The sequence below is a fragment of the Triturus cristatus genome, chromosome 8, assembly GCF_964204655.1.
Source record: "Triturus cristatus chromosome 8, aTriCri1.1, whole genome shotgun sequence".
In the NCBI taxonomy this organism is placed as follows: Eukaryota; Metazoa; Chordata; class Amphibia; order Caudata; family Salamandridae; genus Triturus; species Triturus cristatus.
In genome coordinates this window covers 400,759,782-400,783,582 of record NC_140591.1, presented here as the reverse complement: position 1 = coordinate 400,783,582, position 23,801 = coordinate 400,759,782, and the positions used below count along the sequence as shown (strand labels likewise).

Sequence of the window (23,801 nt, the reverse complement as noted above, 5' to 3'; positions counted from 1 at the left end):
TCCTCTTATCTCCCAAATGCAACGGGATTTTGATAAATGGAAGGCTTTGGGTCTTTCTCTTTGGGGTAGAACCCAGGCCGTTAAAATGGTTACTCTTCCGAGATTTATATACATTTTAGGTATGCTTCCCCTACAGATCCCCTTATCTTTACTTCGATCAGTAGATGCCCAGATTAAAACTTTCATTTGGGGTACTGCTAAGCCTCGCCTTGCTATAACTAAGTTAAAGGCTCATCAGTTATCTGGCGGAATTGGCCTTCCATCCATTGAACACTACTCTTTGGCGTTACATATTTCCCAACTCTCATATTTTTTACCTGGTATCAAAGACTTACCACAATGGGTTCAAATAGAACGACATCTTCTATCCTCAGAATCGAATCTTACTCCTCTGTATGGTAGTGGCACTAGTCGTCTTGACCCCAAAAATCCGATATTATCTGCCATGCATAAATCCTGGCAGAGAAGTCATTGATTATTAGGCTCAAATCCAAGAATCCACATTAAGGCTCCCCTATGGAATAACTCGGGTATCCGTATCAATGGTCGTATGTTATCCTGGCCTGAATGGCGTGCTGCAGGTATCCTCTGTCCGGATCAACTTCTGCATGATGGGGATTTTAAGCCATTCTCTCAGCTTAGTGTAGAATTTGATCTTCCCCTTCATCATTCTTCCAAATACCTTCAGCTTCAGCAATGTTTGAAGACCCATTTGGGATCATCACCGTGGCTCCTGCAAGACTCCCCTATATTATCCTATTTGCACATTTGGGGGAAATTTAAAGGTGTTACTTCTGGTATATACAAAATTTTTTCGTCTCATCTTTTTTCTAAATCTCTTTCACACGATCTTCAGCGTAAATGGCAATCTCGCCTCTCAATTTCCTTTTCCGATACTGAATGGGATTTGCTTCTAGAGAATTTAAATAAGGGAGCTCGAGAATCAAGGCTCGAATTTTGTCTTTTCAAAATACTGCATGATTGGCATTGGTCTCCAGTCAAATTACACCAAGCTGGTCTTCTCTCTCATTCTAATTGCTGGAGATGTTCCAATTCAGGTTGTGATATTACTCATATCATTTGTGAATGTCCTAGTATCCAATCCTATTGGACTTTCATTGGTGCTACTTTGAACTCCACTATGCCCCTAAAATTGCCACTCACACCAACTAACATTCTCTTGCATGATTTACGTCACTCCCCAAAGCTCACGAAACCACAACTCCGCCTTTTTCATACCTCACTTACTACTGCCAAAATATGTATACTGCGTCATTGGAAATCATCTTTACCTCCCTCTCAGGAAGATTGGTTGGTGGCAATGATGCAAACAGCCTCCCATGAACGCACAATGTATAACCTTCAGGACCAAGCTGACATTTTTCTTCGAATTTGGTCTCCATTTCTTAAATCAAATTCTGCTGAACCCCCTGCCTCCACTTCTACTCAAGCATATTAATCAGCTTTTACTCTCTTCTGTCCTTTGTTTATCTCTTCTCTTTGCTTTCTTCATTCTTTGCTTCATCCGTTGATGCGTTCTTCTGTCTCTATCTAATTACTTTTTCTTCGTTCTATTTATTTATATTTTCTGCACTTTTATTTTCTAGGTCTTCCCCCTCTTCTTTTCCTCATAGGTTTATTTTTATTATGTATCATTCTATGTTTTGATCTTATTGTTACATTAACTAGTATTTATTTAAATGCATATTTATATTGTATTTATTCATTAGTATCTTTTTGCACTATTCCTCTCAACATGGATTTATTTTCTCTTTATTTATTGTTGTATATGCTCTGATGTATTCGTCTTATAAAACTCAATAAAAAATTTCAACACAAAAAAAGAATATTTGGCTCATAGAATGTAAGGGGAGGAAGGATGAGGATGCACTGTGCGTTCCCCGGCCTCACAGTGTTTACTTATAGTAGTGTATCTACAGTAGTGGCTGCTAAGTGGGCAGAGTGGTGGGGTGGGGGAGAACGGGAGGGGACAATGGAGGAAAACAGAAAAAAAAACAAAGTTAGTAAAACTTACCTGAAGCAGGCCCACCGCTCTTCTGCTTTGAGTCCGACTCCTCGCTGCAGCACAGGCTCCCAGGCTCCCCTGCAGCCAATCCTGACACTGCTCTCATGTTTGAAAGCAGTGTCGGGATTGGCCTGAGCTCCATGAATTTGCACTCCCAGGGATACTGGGAGCCTGTGCTTTGCTGTCTCCAACCCAGCAACGCAGCTGGGTTGGAGACTCTCAGTGAGCATGTCGTTTTGGCCAGCCTAAGATGGCCGGCGAAACCGACATGTGCACTGATAGCAGTGCCCACCACTCCCCTCTATGACTGCCCCCACGATGGCTCCGCCCCCAAGAGTAGTACTTGAAAAATAAAATTATAATAAACCAGTTTTATTATCGGTTTATTTTCAAGTTTTGAGTCTGGGGTGAGGCTTTGCTCCTCCCCCATAGCGAAAGACCCACCACTGTTTATTTACACCCTCTGGATCCTCACACTAAGAAGTTGAAAAAAGACAGATCTCCATTTCCTCACCTCAGCGGTACACTCTTGTCCAATCCCCCGATGGTCCTTACAACTTGTCGACAAAAGCCATAGCACATGAAAAGCACAGAGTTCTCTGCAATGTTGGCCATTAGTGCAGGGCTGGTTCCAATATAGAAGCTTCTAAGCCCCCCTTGCTTGAAGGTTTTCAAAGCGCAGTCCATTAGCCCCTTGTACATGTTGGGGAATGTCTGCATCTTTACCTTTGCTGTGTCGAAGGGCTGTCCTGCTAGCACACATGCTGTTCCACCTGCGCAAAAAGCATAAAACGAGTCAAGCATTTTAAAATAATTATTGTTGATTGGTTATTTCAATTTTCCTTACAATGTATTGGGTAAATTCTATCAATAATGAAACATATAAACTGCATGTTTGTTTGATTTAACTTTTAACCCCTTCAGTGCCACGCCCTTTCCCCCTCCTGTGCCGGCCGTTACATTAGCGGGCGGGGTTCATGACGAGATAGTCTCGTCATGGGCACAGCGCAACCGTGCTCCATGACGAGACTATCTCGTCATGGGCACTGAAGAGGTTAAATCTAAATTGAAAAATGTACTCAGTTTCTTTCTGGGACCTGTTTTCATATTGTGAATACCCACCACCTTCCCCATCTCAGCTATGAAACAATCAGTGATTCGAACCCGATTACCGATTCCCCAGCTTAGACGTTGACCGCTCTAGCAGTAAGGCTACATCCTCTTCCCATAGCATAAATGGTCTCACACAAACAAGTCAAGGACTGAAGGAGACATACTCAAAGCCCCACTTTGTAAATGGTTCTTTATTTGTTATTGAGTGTGTTGTTGTGAGATCTAGTAGACATTTACATTCTTCTGTAGCCAGACCTCAAATGCCCATTCTCTCCAGACTGTGCACTAATAGTGCTCTGGCGAGAACACATCACTTAAGCGGTTGTCTGCCTGTGCACATCCAGAGTTGCCAACATTTGGAAAGAGTTTCCCGGGACATTTTGCAGCACAGGGCTGCTGCAGATAGAACGTTCTTGTTTGCGTACCTGTGCGTAATAAAGAGGAACAGTTTCTGCAACAATATTACCTGGGACAGTCTCCAACTTGCCAGTACTGTCCCTGCAAAAACGGGACAGTTGGCAACTATGGCAACACTGGGATTAACATCAGGCTAGGAGGACAGAATTCATAACATTTCTAGAAACCGTGGTTGTGACACTAGTGCTAAAAAGCCAAGTCCATCACTAGTTTTTCAATGCTTTTTAAAATGTCACAGGAATGAATTGTCTAGCTAGTCCCCAGCCCAAAACACAAATTGGCTTTATAAACACGTGGCGGACTCTGCCAATATAGAGCGCAGCAGGCTTATGCAGCAACAGATTCCCTGAGTCGCTATAACAATTGAAACTTTTAGGTAGAGTAAAAAGAATATGCAGTGATATGTTAGTCAGAAGCCTTTCATTGCAGAGAAGTCCATGGCCTCGGCTGTCCAGTACAAAAAAATGGCATTAACACCACCAAAAAATCTCGAACTATGCTTTTCAAACTCCTTCATCAAAAAACATTACTTTGGAGCACAATCACCACTTGTGTCTTCATCAAAGCCTACAATAGCTGAAGGGATCCAGGAGAGAACAAAACAAAAGCAAACAGGCTGAAAAACCACAAATGCAACAGACTAATGGCAAACAAAACAAGCCCAGTTTGTTAATATATTATAAAGTGTCCCACAACAAACAATGAATGGTTTGCATCTGATCTCAGAACCTTCAGATATATGGGTGTTCAAGAAATACCTGCAGCTCCTGCAGTAAGGTCGATAGCAGCTTGGATGACAGGATTTGGTCCCATGGTTCACGCCTTGCAGTCTTCTTTTACTGTACATGTCCCCCTATCGCAGCAGAGTCAGCCCTGGCTCCAACGCTACACGTGCTGTGGTAAAAGAAAGTGTTTATTATTAGTTAACATTATTCAATGGCCATCTTTGCTTCTCAACAGAAAAAAACACAACCAGAAAACATATAACATGGGGGGTAGGTTGTGAGGCCAGAAATTAGAAAATAATCTTATAGATGTACCAATGGTTATTTCAATTATATTTCAATAATAGGATTGAGTTGCTCCTAAGAATGTCACTAAACCAATATTTGAAACACAATTAATACATCCATAAGATTATTTTCCAATTTCTGGCCACAGAACTGGTCTTCCGTATTATAAATAAGAGCAGTGCTTGGAAGGAGCATTACAATTTCTGAGCCCACACGGTTGGTCCTTTAGGGTTTCCCTTCCATTTCTCTGCTCAGTTGATGACTGCCAGAAAACAAATTGAAGTGTTCAAATTCTTTATGAACCACCATTTAGAAATTAAGGTAGGGGTAAAGAGATTCTTCTACACATTACAGCACAAGGCATTGCAAGATGTAAGACAAGCACATATGTTGTGCCCTAATATGCCATGTTTCTTGAGTCATCGCAGACTGCCAATGGAGTGCAGAAGCACACACATGCAGAGGCAGTCTGCTTAAAAGTATTGTGTGGGCAGGCACAAGAAGAACAGAGTAAAAGTAAGCAAACTGCGGATGAGAGTATGGTTGAATGGACAAGAGAAGTAAGAGAGTGGCAACCAACATCTGAGGATGGCTTGAAGGGTGAAAGGAGAACGCAAGAGGCCTGGGAACATACATGTTTCCTAAGGGGGTAAAAATCACAAGATCTATCTAATTTGGAGTTGCCTCCTATTATTATATTCATATGTTTCAATGAAGAAGGTGACTGGAACACTTTCTAACATGAAAGGCTCACACAAATGTAAAATATTGCTTAAAATTTAAATATGGATGGTCCTTGACAATTTAAAAAAAGTAACCCAAGACATGACAATGAAAACAGTAAAACAAAAGTGAATTGCACAAAAACAATGCAAACTGCAAATGTTACAGAAAACTGGGTATGGCTGAAGAGCTAGAGTGAAATGCAAATCGAAGGAGTTGGGACCACAACTGCTTCAGACCAGTGACAACCAGGGAGACCTGTCTCCTTTAGACAACATGACCTTGGAGCCTCCAACCTTGAAAAAATATAACTTTGGAGCCATCTCCCCTTTAGGCAATGCTGTTGTGAAACAATGTCTGCTACCTTTTACCCCTGGCAGCGTTTTCGGCTACCAGACAGGGAACGACTTGAACAGGCTTTTCTCTGCAGAGGAGGAATTGATGACAAAGGTGAGAGCCTGAAATACCAACTGGCTCCAATTACTAGCAACCAGCCATACAGCAGGGGCTGTGAACATGAAAAGTAACTTACAAGAAGCTGCCCAGGCCCGTCTGACCGCAGAGGTCACCATTCATACCTCAGTCACATGACACTTCTTTGCCTTTCCAGGCCCCACTTTCATGTTTATTACAAAGTTACAGAGGCCTTCACATGCACGTCTGAGTACACGACAATGACCATGAATGTAGCTATTTTAAGCCTTTTGCCCACTATCTGCTTATTTATACTGAGCCACCATCCACTAAACCAGTGGTTCCTTCCTCTGGCTCTTCACGCAGTGAATCCATACCTCTTATCTTGCAACAGAAAAACTCATCCACAATACACAACAACCCACAAACCTAACAAAGCACACATATTTTCGCCAGGCCTTCACTCCTTGCTCTCACAGTGCATAGGCCTCAATAGTTTCTTTCTGGTTTCGGTTTTGCATTGTTTGTGAGAGGGTAAGTGTTAGAAATGTGGGTCTCTAGTTTGCAGAGGTATGCACCTTGTCTAAGTAGGGACCCATCCTTCTAGTCAGGATAAGGGAGTTATACACTTTAGATAACCCCTGCTCACCCCCCTTGGTACCTTGGCACAAGCAGAAAGGCTAATCCCAAAGGCAATGTGTAAAGTATTCGCACCCAGACACACAGCAACACAGTGAAAACACCACAAATGGACACCACACCAGCTTAGAAAATAAAGTATTGTTATCTAAACCAAACAAGACCAAAAACAACAGAAATCCAACATACACAATTTAAAATATGACTTAAAAGGTTTCAAGCAATTCTATCCATAGAAATCTATGGATGCGTGATTTTACACAATGTACCTTTAGGTATTTCAAAATTCACAAGACCAAACAGCTGCAGAGTGGGGAAGCATTGAAAAACACAGCGATGTGTCAGTACCCGAGTCCTTAGGGAGGCGAAGCGACAGTTCTGCTGCACGCAGGAGAAATGATACGTCGAATCTGTAGGGGGGAAGTGATGAGTCGATTTAAAGATGGTCTGGTCTGCGGGTGATGCCTAGGAAAACTTGCCGCACAGGTGTGATGCGTGAAAATCTGTTGCTGGATGCGGTGATGTCAAACAGGCGCTGCTCCGATTTCTTCCACCGCGGTCCCAGAAGGTGTCTATTCTTTCAGCAGTACAGCAGGGCCTGTGTCAGAGTCAGTGATCTCGGATTTCGGTGCACTGGACTTGGCATACAGCATATTTTTCAGCCGCTGACAGGCGCAGCGTCGTTTCTTTGGCTGCACGGTGGCGGTGTGTGGAAATTCTTCCCACACAGTGGTGTGGTGTAGGAAAAACAGGCGTTGGAAGAAGAAAGCTTCATTTTCTTGGTTTCTTCAAACTTTTTCAGCTCCCAGCAACAGGAACAACCTCCAGAGGCCCAGAACTGGACTAGGCACCTCCAGCCAGGTCAGTACATTCAGCAGTGGAGTTCAAGGAAGCTAGTGGTGGAGTCTTTGTGTCCATGAGACTTCAGAAGAGGAGGCAAGCAAACACAAGCCCTTGGAGATTCTTCACAAGCAGGTTCACACCAAAGTTCCAGTCTTTGTCCTATCCTTGGTATAAGCAGGAACTGCAGGCCAGACCAGCAAAGCAATACACAGCAAAGTGGCAGTCTCTGCCTCACATCTCTTCAGCTCTTCTCCCTTGGCAGAGGTTCCTCTTAATTCCTGAAGTAATCTAAAGTTCTGGGGTTTTAGGTCTACCATTTTCTTTTTGTTGTCTTTGTTGCAAAAGAGTCTCTGAACTTAGTAAAACCAGTTCTGTCCTCCCTGGTCCAGCTTCACTACAGGGGAGGGAGACAGCATTGTGCAGAGAAGACACAGCCTATTCGGGTGCTAGTTAAAACTCCTCCCACCAGTCTAAATGAAGAAAGGTCTATTCAGCCTGGCTATGAGTCAGCCCCCAGGAAAGGCTGGGCATACCTCAACCCCACCTTGTGACTGTCTCGAGTGAATGCATATCCCCAGCTCCTGTCACTCCAAAACCAGACGGTAAATGCACAAACAAGCAGAGGCACACAGGATGGTTAAACAAGAAAATGCCCACTTTCTAAAAGTGGCATTTTCAAACAAACAATTTAAAATCCACCTTCACTAAAGGTGTGTTATTAAATTCTGAGTTCAGAGAGCCTAAACTCAAAATATCTAGCTTTTCTCAATTGAAAGTTTTGCGTTAAATGTTACAGTGCAGTGCCAATGATAGCCTATAGGAGAGCTATCCCTTGCAATAGTGAAAAACAAAATACAGAGTATTTCACTATCAGGACATGTTAAACACATTGTCCACCTCTAACACACAGCGCCCTGCCCATGGGGGTACCTTAGGGGTCACTTGCATGTAAGAAAAGGGAAGGTTAGGGCCTGGCACGTTGGTGCACTTGCTCATCCACTGTTATATTATTGCAATATGATTATGGATTTTATCACTATATTCTTTATTGTTAGGAGTTAAGTCATACAGACTTTTGTGTATTACACCAGGTATCATCCACCTTACATATGACAACACTGAATTAATGTAATATTGATTTTATATAAATGAAAAAATGTATGGGAAATATTAAATGATAATCCGTGACAATAATATATCTTTTTGATAAACCAGAATCTTATACATTTCTCTTAAACAAAACTTTATAAAATAAATATCCTTTTGATAATATTTGAAATATTTACTGTTATCATTTATATTATCTATCTGAAATTGTTCTGTCCGCAACTTCTGCCATTCACCTTGCCCAGGTGTATCTTTACAAGTTATTGTTTATTCCCTGTTAAGGCCGACTTATCGCGCATACAGGGCCCCAGCTCTTTCCCAGTTATTGCACTTGCCATGACAACATGAAAGTAGAAACTGCACATGCAGACACTTAGAATTAACACAGGGAGCACTTGCACTTTGACACTGATCAGCAGTGGCAAAGTGTGCAAAGCATCTAAGTCAGAAAAAATTAAATCCAGCACACAGTCAAAAAAGCAGGTGGTGAGGCGAAATGTCAGGGAAAACCACACCAAGGATGGCAAGTCTAACAGTAACATTACAGGGAGTTTGGGGAAAATGTATAGCAGGAGTATGGAAGAGACCTCCTCTGTTGCTGGAAAGTGAATTATTTTAAAATATACTTTTATTAAGGACATATTTTATTTTCAAAAATAAAGGGTACAAGAGCCCATGACACTGAGCTGTTGCCATAAGTAAAATCGAGCTGTACAGTGATAGATCAAGAGGGACATTTTTACAATTTAATTAAAAAAACAAAACAGTTTTGATTGTGAATACTGTGGCTCAATATTTGGCAGAAACCCGAACACAATTGTTGTTCCGAGCGAGCGCGATCTTGGTCCAAGGATCTACTCAGTGATGGAGGCCTGGTGCTCGGTTCACTTCATAGTCTTTCTAATAAGACTTGCCATTAGGGAGAGTTCGATCAGAAGTTACATAGGCTGAACCTTGAATCTTCTCACAACTGGCACACTAATATTTAATAAGCATCAATTAATTTGCAACCACAATAAAGTGAGGAGATAAAGGAACATCTCAAATCCAACACCAATACTTCTGAGATGGCATAAGTCCCCAACGTCCTGCCAGACTTAAACAGAGGCCGCTTCACTACCTTTGGTTTTATTACAGAAGAGAATTGTAATGCAGTGGGATCCTCACTGGATATATGTCGGCCACCCAGATGAAGCACTTCCTGCTTCAATCTTCATGTGTTTCTGTTGTAGTGGACAGAACCTCTCTGGTGGTGCAACTGCACTGTTAAAAGGATTAAGGGCCACATGTATCAAAGGAAAATCCGATCGCAAACGGGCAGATTCTCAGAATCTGCCCCTTTGCGACCGGTATTTTTGCATTTGGGATGCATCATCCCAAATGCAAAAATCGCAATTAATTGTAAATTGTGATGCCTCAAATGCAATGCATGATGCCATAATAAAATAGCGATTTCGCTCATAGGGGACGCAAATTACAGTCAAATGAAACTTGATGGTATTTTGTAAAAACTTAGAAAAATGCACTAAAGTGAATTTTTCAAAGTTCCAGGTTACACACACACACACACATGCCCTTGGGGCATGTCTGTAAGCAACATGTGTTCACTTAACAATTTCAGGGATGCAACAGGGTATCCTTTTGGCACCCTTGAAATTGCATGCGCAATTTGCGAGCACCTAATGGGTACTCGCAAATAGCGCATGCAATTCCCTTTAATTCCTATGGGCCTCTGGGCCCAAAGAAATGAATGGGAATCAATTCCTTAATTGCGACTCGAAATTGGCGAGTCGCAATTAAGGAATTTGTAGGAATCGCAATTTTTTTGGCGATTCCTACGTGCGTAGGCAATAGCGATTCTTTAATTGCGATTCCTTAATAATCGCAATTAAAGAATCGCTATTGTCTATGTTGATGCATGTGCACCTTAGACCAATATTGCACTGAAAGATAACATTATTGGAGCTAGACCTATCGGCCACACTGTAGCTTTCAACTGGAAAATTAATGAAAAGCTGTGGCGGCTGTGATCAACCTTACAATGTACCTTTGTACTGCAGCCAGCACCTTATCCACCGAGATGGGCAATGACTCCCCCTTCTTCAAATATTTCAAACTTGCCATTACATGAACTCGAAATTATCAGCTTCACATAACTTCATTTGTTTCAGCATGCCCACAATTCTGCAGGAAACCCTTAAACTGCTAAGGTGATTCATAATCAGTTCCTAAATTTGCACTTTTAAAAACCTATGGGGTTCATTTTTGCCAGAAACTGCGCAAAATCAAATGCTGCAAAAAAACATTCCGGGGAAACTGTGCGAGCACATACTTTCCTGAAGAAAACTGTAACCATGTTTTTGGATGCATTACTGTACATTCATCCATCATACAACCGCCGTGCCCCTGGAGCAGTCTACACACCCACTAGTAATCGGTTTGTTTTTCTGTCCTAGTCATCTGTTAGCTCTGTTTCCATGTCACAGATTCTCCGTGACTCTTAAACCACTCTCTCTACCTCCTTCTTCTCCGACTGTGCACTCATTCTGTAGTTTTCATGCCCGCTCTCTCGCTTCCTGTGGTTGTCCTTTCCATCTAACGCTTCCCTATACTCCCATCCTCAGTCCTTCTCTTCCTTCCAGTCTCTGCTGCTTGTCCACCAGCTATGCTTTAAGGTTACCAGCCTTCATTATCTCTCATTTTTCACCTTCCTCTTTTTTTTCCCTTTGCCTTCTCACCCTTTTCATTCTCCCCCTGTCTCTTTCTATGACCACACTCACCCTCTTCGACTATCCCTCACTATTTTACCAAGTTTATACTTTTTTTCCATCTTTTCCCTCCTAATCTCTGGGCCCAGACAATGTGATCTTCTTTCTCTTTTTCCTCTCTCTTCCATCTTCTCCTCTATTGATCCTCGATCGACAGTGGCTCGCAGCCGGAGCCCTTCTATGCTCAGCGCCTGCTAGCGGCAGGACCAGCTTTAGGGCAGTACGACTGGTGCGGTCGCACTGGGCGCTGACCTGTGGAGGGGGCGCTACCTCAGAGGGGACACTGTGTTTAGCAATAACTTATGATTGGAGAGATGATGGGCACTTTTGCCGGCTTGTAGTTACAGAATCTGAGGAGGCGATCATGGGAGTGGGACGCCAAAAACGATTGTTGCACCGAGTGCCACCAGCTCTAAAGCCGGCCCTGCTGCTGGGGCCTTGTCATAGCAGCGGCGCCGGTCAGGCAATAAATTAAACATGAGCAGGCCCTGCCACCAGCAAACTGCTAGCAGGTCTAGTCCGCGGACCTGGTAACTAGGCATTACAGGCACATCAAGTGTTTCTAGATCTCAAGTGAATGTTTTTTTGGGTCTGGTCTGGTTTCATCTGCATGTTTGCTTCGAAATGGTCACTTCCTTGCTAAGGCCTCATTCTAGGTACCCTGGTAAATAGATCCAATAATTTTACCCTGAAAACCATCAATACCACTGCGAACTCTGCAGCTCAGTATAAGAGATCATTTTGCAATACTGCATGTTTTCCACCATTCTAACCTGCAAAACTCTGAATATTCCATGTTATACGTCTTGTGCTTGGTACAGCTTTAAATGTTTCACCAGACTATTTAGTTTTTTTTCCCCTTCTCAAAATTGCACATTATACATGCATTGAGGGGCTTTTAATCAGCAGGCTTCATCCACTGGTCTGTTGTGTTGTCATTCACATTTTGCTTCTGCCTATCACGGCATATAGTAGAAAGCAATGGGTCAGCCTACTTTAACCACTGGCTTTCTTCTCTTTGAGTGTCTTCACAAAGCCTGTACATATTTTTCATATTCACCTAAACATAGTGCCTGCCTCTTTAGTGACACAGATGGTTCAAAATTCACTTTATTTATTATCTTGAAATAACTGCTACTTATTTTGCCTACACGTTGGGTGATGTATTTGCCGTCTCCTTTTTAGGTCGGGCCTAGGCAGCATGCATGCACTATCACTTGACATGCTGTATCCACTTCTGTGGGGTTTACTACGTCCATCACTTTCATTGGTTCTTTAGCCTGCCTTTCAAAATTCCTTGTCTTTCTTAGGTAAATGCTTTGCATTTGTCCCGCCTTTTGGCTGTTTTTTTACCACCCTGGAGACTGCCCCAGTTACATGGATCAGGTCACTTCTGGGCATTTATTTCATTTCGCCACATTACTTTTGCTACGGCTCGTGCTTTTTAAGTTTGTATTCATGCTTAGCGCTGCTTCACGTCTGCTTTGCTTCATCACACAGCATGAAAGCCATGCGCCTTTCATTTTTCCGGCATGGCGCCGCAGCCTCTTAGACCTATGACACTAAAGGTCTCTCCTGCCGCTTGTCTTTAAAGTCGCCACCGCAAAACCCCCCAGCAAACAGAGCAGGCTTCCTAAAATAGCAGTGAGCTCAAGCAAGTAGAAGGGCGGTAGTTCGAGCAAACCAAAGACAAGGAGACTAGCGCAGCTCACCAACTACTGGAGACCAAACGTTTTAGTGGCCAAGCTAAAATGTAATTTTTCCCCTTCCAAAAGCAACCAAATGTAAGGTAATATAAAAATTCAAACAAGTGAACCTAACAAAAGTAGTTAAATGATTTTAGAAAAGTGATTTAAAAAAATCCCTATGTTAGTAAATACCTATATATTCAATTAACGGTTAACCTCATTGCATTCACTGTGAGCAAGCTCCAGTACACCATGGCCAAATAAGGTCCAGTGGTTGTCTCTCTTCTATGTCTATGGCTCTTCCTCTTCCTAGGCTGTAAACTGGGTGTTTCCTCCTCTCCTCCCGGACACAACTTCACCGGGGACTTTGATGGTAAGAGTTGGGTAGTATATGTTACCTTGAGGAGCAATGTTGCTCGAGGGGTGGCAGGCCGGGGGCGGAGGGGGGTGAACGTTTAGACAAGAGGTGGCTCTTGCTGGCAGGCTGGGGGTGGCATGCCCCGGGGGTGAAAGGCTAGACAAGAGGTGGCCCTCGCTGTAACCGACCTTCCTCCAGCCCAATGAGACTTAGCAGTTAGCACCTCAATCTAGTCACTACATACTTGGATACAAACGTTTCTGTGGCTTCAAACTGAGGCCACTGGAAGTTCGCAGGAGCCTGTGTATGATGTATAGAAGACAAGCCTGCTCATACACAGCCGACTTCTGCAGCTATTATCTATCGCTCGTGTTCAGGGGAGTGCTGCTCAGTTGCCAGCACATTAGAACATAGAGCGTTATTTACCTGGACTCGCTTATGACAGGCAGATACTGCACTATACTTACCAACTATGCAGGATCAGATTTGATGCTGTGTCGGGTAATCCTACGTTTCATTGTATTCTCCTCCTATGTGAGGTAATATTCCACATCGTCACGTGATATCAGGTAGGGCAGTTCTATAGTATAACATTTTATCTCTAATGGCAGGTAGCCACATCCTATAATCCTTTTTTTATATAATCGGAAGGTGTGTAATATAATCATATGTTCTTTAACATAATCTCTGCTTTGCATGGAGTAGGAAGCTGGGCTCATCCTGCTGCTGACACACAATGGAAAGAGTCATTTTGTATGATATTTGTTTTATCGCACCACTGGGCCTTTAATCAGACTATTTGAGCCTGTCTCTAATCAGCCCTGCGGAGCAGTGAAAAGACAGGGTCCTGCGCCCCTCGACAGTAGTGTTTTCAATAGAACCGCAAGGTCGGTGCAGTGAGCCTCTGCTGGGGAGCTCTTTGGGCACCGCTCAGGACAGAGGCTGGGCCCATGACAGAGCACACGCGGCATGTTATCCTTCAAGTTAGATAACAAGAAGACAGTCCAAATGGGGAATAACACATCCTGACATGTTCCCCAGGGGAAGATGCAGTCCAGGAACTGCAGAGGCATTAACAGCATAGCACCGGGGGCCGTGGCCACGACCGCCAACAAGATGGCCGCAACTTAGTGAGGCTCCACGTCTGGCGGTCCCCGATATGCTGCTCGCCGCTGCGTTACACTAACGCTGGTGTCCCTACAACATACTGCAAGTGGTGTGGCTTGAGGAGACGAGAGGGCGATGCCTACCCACACCACCATTACCTGAAGCCGAGGGGAATCGGGAGCACTGTGGAGCCGCCGACACCTCCTTTAAGGCCCCATGGCAACATGGGCTGCGGGTGGGCCTGAGGCTGAGATCGCCCAATCTCGTCTGTTGGCTGCGCTCCCCTCCCTCCTCCTACACGTGTGGGCTACGGAGCGGTCAGCTCCTTCTGACTCGGCCGCGGCCACGCTCCGAGATCCCAGAGTTGTGAGGCAGTGGGCTGCTGTGAGGCCGGAATGTGGGAGACGTGAGGCCTGGGCTCGGGTGGCTGTCTGAGTGCCGCTGGCCACACCGTGTGGCTGCAGCCCTGCACAGACCCCTATATAACGTTCATGGGAAGCTGCTGAGGGTGAAAGACAGTGAGTCCAACATGTGGGCTGTGACCTTGATTAAAGAAATCAAATTCCTGGCATGTGTGGAAATGTGCAAAGGGGGTTTTGAACCCACACGCCTACTTGGCAGCCCCCCAGAGACAGTAACCTGAACCATCTGCTCCATTGCGGGGGAGCATGAGATAATGACCATCGTCTGGATACCCAGTGGGATGGGGCTACGAGGAGACAGGGAACGCTGAATACATTGCCCCCCACACTGTTTGCATACTGATCCACTGGGCTGATGTGCTGCACTGCTAGCATATACCCGGAATTGGGGAGCTTAGGATAGGATCCCCGCCCACTGACAAACCGCATGACAGGAGTTGTTATGTTCCACCAAAATTTCTACACACATAGATGACGCTGGGGCCCTGCATGCGACACTTCCTGAAAATGCCATGCTAAGTTTGGGAGGTTCCCCGGTAATGGTGGGACCCACCCTAGGTGGTAACCCCCCATGCGTCAAGAAGCTCCACGACACGGACTTCAATCTGTACGACAACTGTGGGGCGGGCCTATCTGGGGGCAAAGAGAGAAGATACCCCAAGTGCGCACCGTCCCCCTGTACCTGGAGTGTTCGCATACTGAAGACACAACATGGGACTTCGGACCCCAGGCAGAGAGAAGGCAGAGACCAGTGGGGCCACACGGTCGAATGTAAGCCTTCTCTGCCTGGGGTCCGAAGTTCCATGTTGTGTCTTCAGTATGCGAACGAAAAGGGGGGAGGGCCCCAGCTTGTTGCCTGTTTTCCAGGTAAGACTGAAGCCAGTTAAAGGCCAGACCCTCCAGCCCAAGGTCAGCAAGCCGTCTCAGTAATATTCTATGGTTGACCGTGTCAAATGCGGCAGACATATGTAAGAGGTTCAGGACGGTCGACTGGCCATTGTCTGCCCGCATTCTAAGTTCATCTAAGACGACTACTAGAGCTGTCTCCGTCCCATGGCCAGGTCGAAAACCAAATTGCACGTCTTCCAGTCCCCGGTTGGTTTCCAGAAATTAGGAAAGGCTTTTACTAACCAGGCGTTCAAGAATTTTTACCGGGTATGGGAGGAGGGAAATAGGTCGATAATTATTAGGGCACTGAGGGTCAAGAGTGGTTTTTTATCAATAAAGGTGTCACCATCGCCTGTTTCCAGCAAGAAGGAACTATTCCGCTGTTCAAAGATTGACTACAGATCTGATGGAGCTGTGGTAGTAGCTCTCTGCCATACTCCTGCCAGACCTTGTGGGGGAGGTGGTCCATCGGGGACCCAGATTTAGTACTCATGGCAAGCTTGGAAAACTCTTCTTCCGTGGGTGTACTAAACTGGCTACAAATAGCAAGTCTATTCTCATGTGCCCCTTTTTCTGTTTTATAGGCTAATAGCTGTGTATATGTTTCCGATACAGGGTCACATGAATATTCCTTGCTTTCTGATAACCCGGTAATTATTTTGAGATTTTCTCCTCAAAGAAAGAGGCTAGGCTTTCGCATAGTTCTTGGGTCACGATAGTCTTATTTTTTTAGCAATCTGGATTGGTCAATTCATCTACTATCAAAGACCCTCCGGGTTTTATTGGGAGCCTCAAGAATTGAGTTGGCAAAAAACTCTGCTTTGGCTTTTAACATTTCATTTTTATATTTACCCATTACAATCTTCAAAGCTTCTTTATTAGCTGTATCGTAGCCCTTCCTCCATTTCCTTTCTGCCAATATACAGCTCTTTTTAAGAACTTTTAGGTTCTCGTTAAACCAAGGGGCAGATGGCTTACGCTTAATCTTCAAGTTTTTTACCTGGATGGTTAAATCAATGGCCTTGTTGATCAGTTTACAAAATTCCAGGTAGTTTGTTTCCACAGGTTTGTTTACATCAAACACAGTAGTACCACTGACTATAAGCGCTACTTTAGTAATACCAGGCAGTTTGTTCCATTCTTTGCCTTGGCGAAAGTTAGGCGTAATAACATGGTCAGGATTTTTTCTAAAAATGGCTAATGTAAAAGTAACAAGGAAGTGGTCCATCCAACATAGAGGTGAGGTGGCCTCTATTTTGGCAGTGTTATCTTCGGCGAAGACAAGATCCAAAGTGTGACCACCTTGGTGAGTACGGTCCAGTACCAATTGTTGTAGATTCAAATTCTCGCAAGATTGCAAGAGGTCATTAAGTACCGACCCCGTATGATTTGTATCTCGGAATTGCAGAAACTACCAACATGGGGCATCCTGAGAACTTTGTTGAACAATTTCAACTGGCCCTCTTTACCCGCCCTAGTTTCTCCAACACTTTTGCGATTGAATCTGCACACTGCTCATTGGGCCAGCAATCTCTAGAAGGCGCTCTACTACAATTCCTTATAGCCCATCTGCTCAATTATAGGGATAGAGACACAATCAATCAGTCAATCAATCAGGGGTTTGTATAGCGAGCTACTCACCTGTGAGGGTCTCAATGCGCTTGGGGGGGGGGGGGGCGGGGGGGAACGGCTCCGGATCAGTCGAAGAGCCAGGTCTTGAGGTCCTTCCTGAACGTGCGCCAGGTCGGGGAGCACCTGATGTTCACCGAGAGCTCGTTCCAGGTCTTGGCCGCGACGTAGGAGAAGGCTCTTCCTCCGGTTTTGTTTCTGCGGATGCGGGGGAACTCTGCCAAGGCGAGGTCAGCGGAGCGGAGATTTCTCTTGGGTGCGTGGAAGGAGACTCTCTCGTTCAGGTATTTGGGTCCGATGTTGTTGAGGGCTTTGTAGGCGTGGGTGAGGAGTTTGAAAGTGCCTCTCTTCTCTACGGGGAGCCAGTGGAGGTCGCGTAGGTGTTGGGTCATGTGCTCGCGCCGCGGAGTTCAGAGGATGAGTCTGGCTGCGGCGTTCTGGATGGTTTGGAGTCTGTGCAGAAGAGTCCTGTTGATTCCGGCGTAGAGGGCATTGCCGTAGTCAAGTCTACTGGTTATGAGTGCATGGATGACGGTCCTTCTGCAGTGGGAGGGGATCCATTTGAAGGTCTTACGGAGGATGCGAAGGCAGTTAAAACTGGTGGAGGCAACGGCATTGATTGGGCGGCTCATGGAGAGGGAGGAGTCGAGGATAATGCAGAGGTTTCGGGCGTGGTCGGTGGGGGTGGGTGGGCTCCCGAGAGCAGACTGCCACCAGGTGCTGTCCCAGGCGGTGGAGCAGGGTCCGAGGATGAGGACCTCAGTCTTCTCTGACTTGAGCTTCAGAGAGCGGTCCTTCATCCAGGCTGCCACATTTTTCATTCCTTCCTGGAATCAGAGTCTGGATTCTTCTTGAGGGAGAGGATGAGCTGAGTGTCGTCGGCGTAGGATACGATGCTGAGTCCGTGCTGTCTGATGATGGCGGCGAGGGGGCCATGTAGACATTAAAGAGTGTAGGGCTGAGAGATGATCCCTGAGGTACTCCACAGCTGACATTGGTGGGTTTGGAGCGGAAGGGAGGGAGTCTGATCCTCTGGGTTCGGTCAGAGAGGAAGGATTTGATCCAGTCGAGGGCGGTTCCTTGTATCCCTGCGTCGTGGAGTCTGGCTGTGAGTGTGCGATGAGAAATGGTGTCGAAAGCCGCGGAGAGGTCTAGCAGGAAGAGGGCCGCCATGTGTCCCTGGTCCAGTAGCATGCAGATGTCTTTGTATGATTTTGTTCTCGCTTAACTCTTAAGTAAGGCTGTGCCCGATTTCCTCCTTCTCTGTCAACATAAGCTGGGGGGGGGGCGCCTTGCTTTCATTATCAGGCTTCCGTCTCTTATCCTGCAATGTGTGGGAGCCTTCCATGTCCAATATAGTGCACTGTTGCTTGTGTTGTCATTTCCCTGCCATTAAGTCATCAGCATACCTCTGATAGGCATCCAGCATTAGATGGGACTTCAGAACTTTTTAGGGAGCTCGGTCCACTCAATATCTTTCAACATTGCTAGGTTTGCCTAATATCACATACTGGGTGATGTTGCCTATTTTCAAAATGGTGCCGGTCAGGCGATTTCAGGTCTACGCCCTGTATGTTTCCCAAAGGTGAGCAGAGGGTCCGAATGGACATCAGACACTGTCTTCTTCCTCATCTTGCTTTTCTATGTTTATTGAATGCACTAGCAATGGATCTAACTATAATGTAACTGCAATTGATTCAACGCTGTAACATGCCTTAATCCTCATGTAAAGCGCTCTGATACCTCCGGGTCTAGCCTGGACTTCCTCGTCTCCTCGCTGTGTTTCCTACCCCCTCCCCACCTTTTCCCTCCTTCATTCTTTGCTTGCCTCCCCTATTCCATCCCTCTCTCCCCTGAATCCCTTTCCCCCTACCTGCTTTGTTTATCCCCACGCCTATGCTCCGCTCAATCTCCCTTCCCGTCACCCTTTTACATTATCCCCTTACCCTTCTACACGCCGTGAACAAATGGATGTAACTCATAATGGATGTAACTCATAATTGACGTACCTTCTGTATTAATGTGTTATTTGTAACCTATGCAACCCTACCAGCCCGACTGCCCTACCAGCCCGACTCCCTATTATGGCCCCCTCTAGTATGCCCTTGTCCAAAGCACTCCCAATCCCCTTGTTGGGGATGGATCCAGCATCTATGCCCTGGAGTCTCAGCGACCCCGCTGAGAGAGTCCACCGTGACAAGGGAATCACACTAAATGGAAGTCTGGGTATGATCCCTTTACCACGGGGAGCCGTCTCCCACCCAGCCGGACATCAGACACAGTCACTTCCGTGTCTCCTTGCTGTGTCACCTACCCCCCCACTCCTTCCCTCCTTCATTCTTTGCTTGCCTCCCCTATTCCTTTCCCCTCTCCCCTGAATCTCTCTCCCCCTACTTGCTTGGTTTTTCCTTGTGCCAATTCTCCGCTTAATTTCCCTCCCTGTCGCCCTTTTACCTTACCCCCTTACCCTCTACACGCCTTGAACCAACGGATGTAATTTGTAATTGACGTACCTTCTGTAACAATGTGAAACTTGTAACCTATGTAACTCTTCCTATGTAAAGCACTCTGATACCTCCGGGTCTAGCCAGCGCTATATAAAACTGAAATAAATAAATAAATAAATAAATAAATGTCATCCGTGGTGGCTAGGAGGGCGGTCTTGGTGCTGTGGTTGCTGAGGAATCCCGACTGGGAGGGGTCTAGGATGGCGTTCTCTTCGACGAAGGTGGACAGCTGGGTGTTTACGAGTCTCTCGGCCGCAAAGGGGAGGAGAGAGATGGGCCGGTAGTTTTTGAGGTCCATGGGGTCGGCTGTAGGTTTCTTGAGGAGAGGTTTCACCTCCGCCCGTTTCCAATCGTCTGGGCAGATGCCTGATGTGAGGGAGGCGTTGATGGCATGACTAAGTTCGGGTGCGATGGCTGCGGTGGACCAGTGGAATATGTGCTGTGGGCATGGGTCCGTAGGTGCTCCTGAGTGAGTTTCTTCATGGTCGTGATGATGAGTTCTATGGTAGTGGGATCCCAAGACGTGATGGTCGGCTTGTCGGCGGTGATGGGTAGGGGGGTGGTGTCTGGGGTTGGTTTGCTGAAATTGTCGTAGAGGTCCTTGATCTTTTGGTGGAAGTGGGAGCTGATCTTGTCGCAGAGTTCCTGGGAGGGTGTGATGTCCGTGCCTTCGCAGGTGGGTCTTGCGAACTGCTGTATGACATTGAACAGTTCTCTGGCGTCGGTCGCGTTGGTCTGGAATTTGTCTCTCATGAAGGCCCGTTTGGTGTCTCTTATGCGCTGGTGGTATTTCTTCAGGGCGCACTTGTGGTTGCTCCGAGCTTCCGTGGTTTTCTGGTTCCGCCAGAGTTTTTCTAGGCGTCTGCAGGCGTGTCAGGCTTCTTGGAGTTCTGTGGTGAACCAGGCGGCCTTCAGAGGGCGTTGTTTGGCGGGGGGCAGAGTGGTGCAAGCTTTTCCACGCAGCAGGAGATCCAGCGGTGAAACTCCCTGGCTGCGGTGCTGGCGTCGGTCATGGCGGCGGGGGTGTTTTGACAGAGAGTGTCATTGAGGAGTTCCTCTGTGACCTTGCTCCAGTCCTGATGTGGCGGGCGTGGGGCGGGCTTGTGTGCGGTGGTGGTGTTGAAGGTGAAATGGACGCATAGGTGGTCCGTCCAAGGGGGCTGGGAAGTGTGGCTGAAGCGCATGTTAGTTCCTCCCACGAAGATGGGGTCGAGGGTGTGACCCGCTCTGTGGGAGGGTGTGTTGACGAGTTGTTTCAGTCCTTGGTTGGCGAGGTTGTCCATTAGAGTGACGGAATTGGGGTCATTGTTGTTTTCGAGGTGGAAGTTCAGGTCCCCGAGTAGGATGTAGTCTGTGGAGGTGATGGCGTGGGGTGTGACGAGCTCGGCGATGGTCGTTGCGGGTTGGGTGCGAGGTCCTGGCGGTCTGTAGATGAGGGTGCCGCATAGTGTGGTCCTGGGGCTGGTCTGGATTTGGAAGTGAAGGTGTTCCGCGTTGGACTGGTGGTCACTAGAGCTGGAGGTGGAGAGTCGGAGGGCGGTCTTGTGTGCGATGGCGAGTCCCCCTCCTGGGCGGTGCGGCCGGTCCTTTCTTTGGATCCTGTAGCCGTCGGGGATAGCGGTGACGATGTCAGGGACAGAGTTGGCATTGGTCCAGGTCTCCGTGAAGAAGGCAACGTCTGGTGAGATGGTGTTGATCATGTCCCAGACACAGTGCTGCAGCTGGCCCGGGAGAAGGGTCCCCTTCAATACCAAAGATTGAATATTTCCATCTTCCCTGATTTCACCCCAATGGTACAGGAGGCTCGGCAGAAATACACCAGTGTTAAAAACACATTCCACAAACTGAACATCTGCTACTCCATGCTGTACCTGGCCCGATTATGGATAGAATACAAGGGAAGATCCAGGATCTTCGATAACTCTGCAGACGCCGAGCCCTACTACAAAACTATCCATGCCGGATCTCCATCGTATGATCATGCGCCCCCAGATACTAATGTGACACAGGGACCACGTCTTCATATGAGAATGGAGGGGGTGGTTGACTGCCGGGTTTGATGTCTGATACCCTTGTCCCCTTGCTTGTATATATGTCAGCAAATTACTCATATTGCATATCTCCTCGCCTGAGTATCCGACTCCATGGTGGCGAGCACTACACTCCAGCTTTGACTCTTTGCTTTTTACGGAGGGCGAGATGTTCCCATGCCCCCATGGTGAATACCATTTTGGATTGTTATGGGTTACGTTTTTCTTTTCTTGTTGATGGGCTAAATGGGATTCACTGGATAATGTTGGATCTAGTGTGGATGGGGGTGGTACTCTACTGCGGAACAGTTTTACTAGAGTTGAAATGTTTTTTTGATGTTCCATATTGCACCTTAGCATTCACCACCTACACTGTTGTACGGCACAAGGCTCTTGAACCTACGTATGATCACTTCATACCAACACAACAACATGGCCAAGTCCATTGTCCTAGGCATAGTTTCCTGGAATCTACGCGGTATTAACAATCCCCGTAAAAGGAAATAGGTACTGACATATCTAAACAGACATTCCGCTAAAATTGTCTTTCTTCAGGTGAACCATTTCTCCCCACGTGCGGACCATGCATTTGCTCAGAACTGGAGCACGCATCGATATTTCTCATGTTACAGTTTCTACTCGCGGTACCGGTGTCTTAATTCATAAAACTAAACCTTTTCTTTATCACTCACATTACTCGGAAGGACGATATCTGCTAATACATGGAACGCTGGGAGACAAAAGTACTCTATTAGTCAATATATATGCCCCTAACGCTGATGACACGGATTTCTTTTTAAACCTTCATTCCCGACTGGACAGTTTCGAGGTGGATCATTTTATTATTTGTGGGGATTTTAATTTACCTCTTTTTACACTGACTCCACTAGCACACACCCTTCTGACAAACCTAGGGCCCGAGAGACACACCATCACATTATTGACACTTATATGCTGCATGGTGTACCCATCACCCTGTGTAACCCGGATACACCTATTCGGTGCCCCATTCGGTCTGGACCCAACTAAACTATTGGCTATTGCCGGGCGCAGCTCACTCGTGGATATCCGGGGTAACAGTGCACCCTAAAACACTCTCAGATCACAATTCAAACATATTGAAACTTCAGATTCCATATGGAAGTGGTGTCGAGTTCAGCTGGCGTTTCACCAGCGATTTGCTTTGGGACCCAGAGTTCTGTAGTGAGCTTCATAGGTCCATTTTTTAATATTTTTAGCACAATGCCAGAACTGAGCCTTCACAGTCGACCTTGTGGGAGGCCTTTAAGGCCTTCATCAGATTAGTGTGTATCTCCAAACAGGTGGGCATTCTTAGAGATATCCGTACACAATTAAGCCGGATCGAAACGAAAATGCAGGAACTAGAGCGTAGCAAAGAGACTGATCGAGCACCTGGACTGACCCGGTGGGCGGAAATACTGGACGAAGTTCACAAGTTGGCAGAACGGCAAACTGCATATCTGAGTAAACACGCCCAAACTAGTCACTATGGAGAGGGCGAGCAATCTGGACGTACCCTGGCTCACATTCTACGATGCAACAGAATGGTCAATGATGTCATGGAACTCCGAGCTGAGAACGGAGAGTCCATTACGGGCACAGAACTTGTCATGGCCACGCTCTGTACTTATTGTGAAAAAATGGTACTCTTCTCAGGTAGTTGATGACACCGAGACACTCTCAGCATACCTGGCGGATGTTGCCATGGTGTGACTTGAGGACGGGCAGAGACAATTCCTTACTGAGCCACTCACCATAGAGGAGGTGACCCAAGCTATTTACACTCTAGAAGGCTCAAAAGCGCCTGGCCTCGACAGACTCACTTGGGCATTTTATAAAGCTTATAGGCAACAACTTGCAGCGAGATTGTTGGCATCATACAACAAGCCCATACAGGTTGGCACTTTACCCCCCAGGCTCCAAGAAGCAGTTCTCATTTTGCTGCTAAAGACAGGTAAAGATCATGGTAATTGTGCATCATGATGCCCACTATTGCTGTTAAATTTAGATAACATTTTGGCCAAGGCGCTAGCAACTAGATTAGCCTTGTTAATGGAGCAGCTCGTCTCCTCGGCACAGTCTGGGTTT

General features: G+C 46.2%; 1 protein-coding gene across 1 annotated transcript in view; it reads right to left on the bottom strand.

The window, feature by feature from the left end:
- LOC146802187 (mitochondrial ornithine transporter 1-like) overlaps positions 1 to 23,801 on the bottom strand; it is a 129,396-nt gene that overhangs the window by 94,257 nt on the left and 11,338 nt on the right. Inside the window, exons 2-3 of the mRNA XM_085621773.1 lie at positions 4,315 to 4,450; positions 2,541 to 2,799 (exon numbers count right to left, since the gene is read on the bottom strand). Coding sequence (XP_085477899.1) covers positions 2,541 to 2,799; positions 4,315 to 4,369 — 314 coding nt within the window. The 5' untranslated portion in view covers positions 4,370 to 4,450. The remainder of the gene's footprint in view (positions 1 to 2,540; positions 2,800 to 4,314; positions 4,451 to 23,801) is intronic.